Source organism: Pan troglodytes, chromosome X, assembly GCF_028858775.2.
Source record: "Pan troglodytes isolate AG18354 chromosome X, NHGRI_mPanTro3-v2.0_pri, whole genome shotgun sequence".
Taxonomy (NCBI): Eukaryota; Metazoa; Chordata; class Mammalia; order Primates; family Hominidae; genus Pan; species Pan troglodytes.
Genome location: NC_072421.2, coordinates 144,210,785 through 144,213,409, shown reverse-complemented (window position 1 = coordinate 144,213,409; position 2,625 = coordinate 144,210,785). Strand labels below are relative to the sequence as shown.

Below are 2,625 nucleotides of genomic sequence, written 5' to 3'. Positions count from 1 at the left end.
TTGGTGGGAAAGAAATTAGTAAGAGAAACTAGGAAGGTAGAAAGAAAAATCCAATAAAATAGAGAAATAACCTTTCAAAAATCAATAATGATAATGTGGTCAGAGCCCAAGAATAGGATAAAAGTAAAGATAAAAGCAACCTTCATAAATAGACAGTTAATTCTAATCCCTTTCTATCAATTGCAGGGCTAGCAGAAATTAATGAAAATAAGCTGCCTTTAATGCCAAATGTGATAGGTAGAAAGATGTTTATTTGTGGGAACTGTCTTTTGTTTGTAGAATTACTCACCTCTCCACTGACATTGAAAGATAGCCATATTGTTTTTAGTGGGATTTTAGGTAAAATATCAAAAATAACAGCTAATGACTTAGGGAGGGAGACTTCAGAATAAACCAATGAGTAGGTGTGGCCTTGGGGAATAGATTAAAGGAAACTGTCTGCTATGTGGGCCACCACAATTGAACATGGGTATATGAGGAGGGGTGGTAGTTCATGTTGGGAAGGCACAGAAGAGGCTGTCATAGAAAAGCCTCTTTACTACCACCAGGCTATCCTTGCCTTTATATCACCCCCCCACCATCCAAAACAGAGGTGGCAGGAGTGGTACATTCTGATGACTAAGACTCCCCAGGTACCTCCCCACCCCTCTCTCACATAGAAGTGACAAGAGTAGTGCTTTGTGACGTCTTAGTGTCCCTTAGCTCTCATTGGCTGGGCGAGTGCCTTGCTGACCAATCAAAGTTGAAGGGTGTGGCCCCTCATTGTGCTGGGAGGGGTATACACAGGATGATCAGGAGCTCTGAGCAGACCACTGGGACAATTCAGTATGGCAAAGGTGACCAGTGAACCACAGAAGCCTAATGAAGATGTGGACGAACAGACCCCAGCAACCTCAAGTACCAAAGGGAGGAAGAAGGGGAAGACACCCCGTCAACGACGGTCCAGAAGTGGCGTTAAGGTGAGATGATCCCGACCAAACCCCTTCTCTTTGCCCCACTGATTCCGCCACCCCAAGACTCCTATCCTTTCCTTGCCTCACTCAAACCCCCTCCTCAACTCACACCCTTCTCATGAAGCCTATTCCTATGCATTTCCCACCTTCTTTCCCAAAACCAACGCCCTCTGGCCTGACTGTGATCTCCCTATAGGGCCTAAAGACCACCAGGAAGGCGAAAAGACCCCTTCGAGGGAGCTCGAGCCAAAAAGCCGGTGAAACTAACACCCCTGCAGGAAAACCTAAGAAAGCTAGAGGACCAATACTGCGTGGTCGTTATCACCGGCTGAAAGAAAAAATGAAGAAAGAAGAGGCCGACAAAGAGCAAAGCGAGACCTCAGTTCTGTGATGTCTCTAGAGGTCTGCCACTGAAAAGTCATCCATCATACAGTCAGTGAATTCTACACCAACAGGTTAAAACCATGAAAATAAAATCAACCTGAATCGAAAGGATATGTCTCTGCGACTTCTCTGATGGTGAGGAAGGAAGGAGTGAGGGGAAGAGGGAGGTGTGTGTGAGAAGGCAGGGAGGTGGCTTCTGTGGGGTTTGAGGCCAGACCAACAGGTCCACAGCTGGAAACTGGGGGATAAGGACTGGCTCAGGACTAAGCACTGAAGATACATTTCCTGAACACTTTAATACACAAAGAGTAAAAGGGGTTGGTGTTTCTACCTGTGTGTGTTTTGCTGGGGAAAGAGGGATGTGACTTCAGTGCATTGATTGTCAGAACCTGTATGGGGTGAGGTGTGTGGCTGGCAGTACTGTCCCCAAAAACAGACAAGAGATAACCTGCAGGCCATCTACCTCATAATGGTAGGTATGAGGCACACCCCACCCTATGATATAAGCAACTAAATGCCCTTCAAAGGGCCAAATATCTCTAAAAGTTACCAGCAGCACCTGAAATAATGGTTACTAGACGCCACAAATCCAACACTGACTAGCCCACCTTCTTAAAAAGCTTAGGGTGGAGCAGGGCAATGGGAGTGGTCTACCTCTAGTGCAGGCAGTGAATGAGAGCATTGTCTACAGAGAATTGTAAAACAAGATAGCTCTCTCTCTCCGTCTTTTATTTTTATTTTTCCAAAGTTGTTTTTATCCCTAAAGAGAATATCATTTTTCAACAGCTTTACTGAAGTATAATTGACATATGACAAACTGCACATGCTTCAAAAGTATACAGTTTGATGAGTTTTGTCACATCTGCTCTTGTTAAACCATCACAACTGTAAGAGTGAACATACCCATTACCCCCTAAAGTTTTCTCATGCCCTTTGGCAATTCTTCCCTGTCCCTACCTCCACCATCATTCTCAAAAAAACCCGCTGATTTGCTTTCTGTCACTATCTGTTTCTATTTTCTGGAGGTTTGTAAGAATGGAATCATAAGACATGTACTCTTTATTTTTTTTCTAGTCCAGCTTTTTAGAACAACTATCTTTCCTTCCCAAAAATATTTTGTTTTGTTGGTCTGCTTTGCAATACGTTTAAATCATGTGTCTATGGGAGTGGTCTTAAAACAGCACAATTTCTCATTGTATTTTAATGAATACTTATTGTATTCTACAAGGAAATTAATGCAGATAATTTCCTGTTAAACCATTGGCCTCAGGTATCACCTGACTCAGTT

General features: G+C 43.4%; 1 protein-coding gene across 1 annotated transcript; it reads left to right on the top strand.

Annotated features, from left to right (window-relative positions):
• Window positions 1-780: 780 nt before the first annotated feature.
• On the top strand, window positions 781-1,445 carry CXHXorf51A (chromosome X CXorf51A homolog). Its single transcript, XM_016942923.2, has 2 exons — window positions 781-959; window positions 1,150-1,445. Exons 1-2 carry the CDS (start codon window positions 828-830, stop codon window positions 1,342-1,344), a joined length of 327 nt encoding a protein of 108 aa, XP_016798412.1. The 5' UTR covers window positions 781-827; the 3' UTR covers window positions 1,345-1,445.
• The last annotated feature ends 1,180 nt before the right edge of the window (window positions 1,446-2,625 follow it).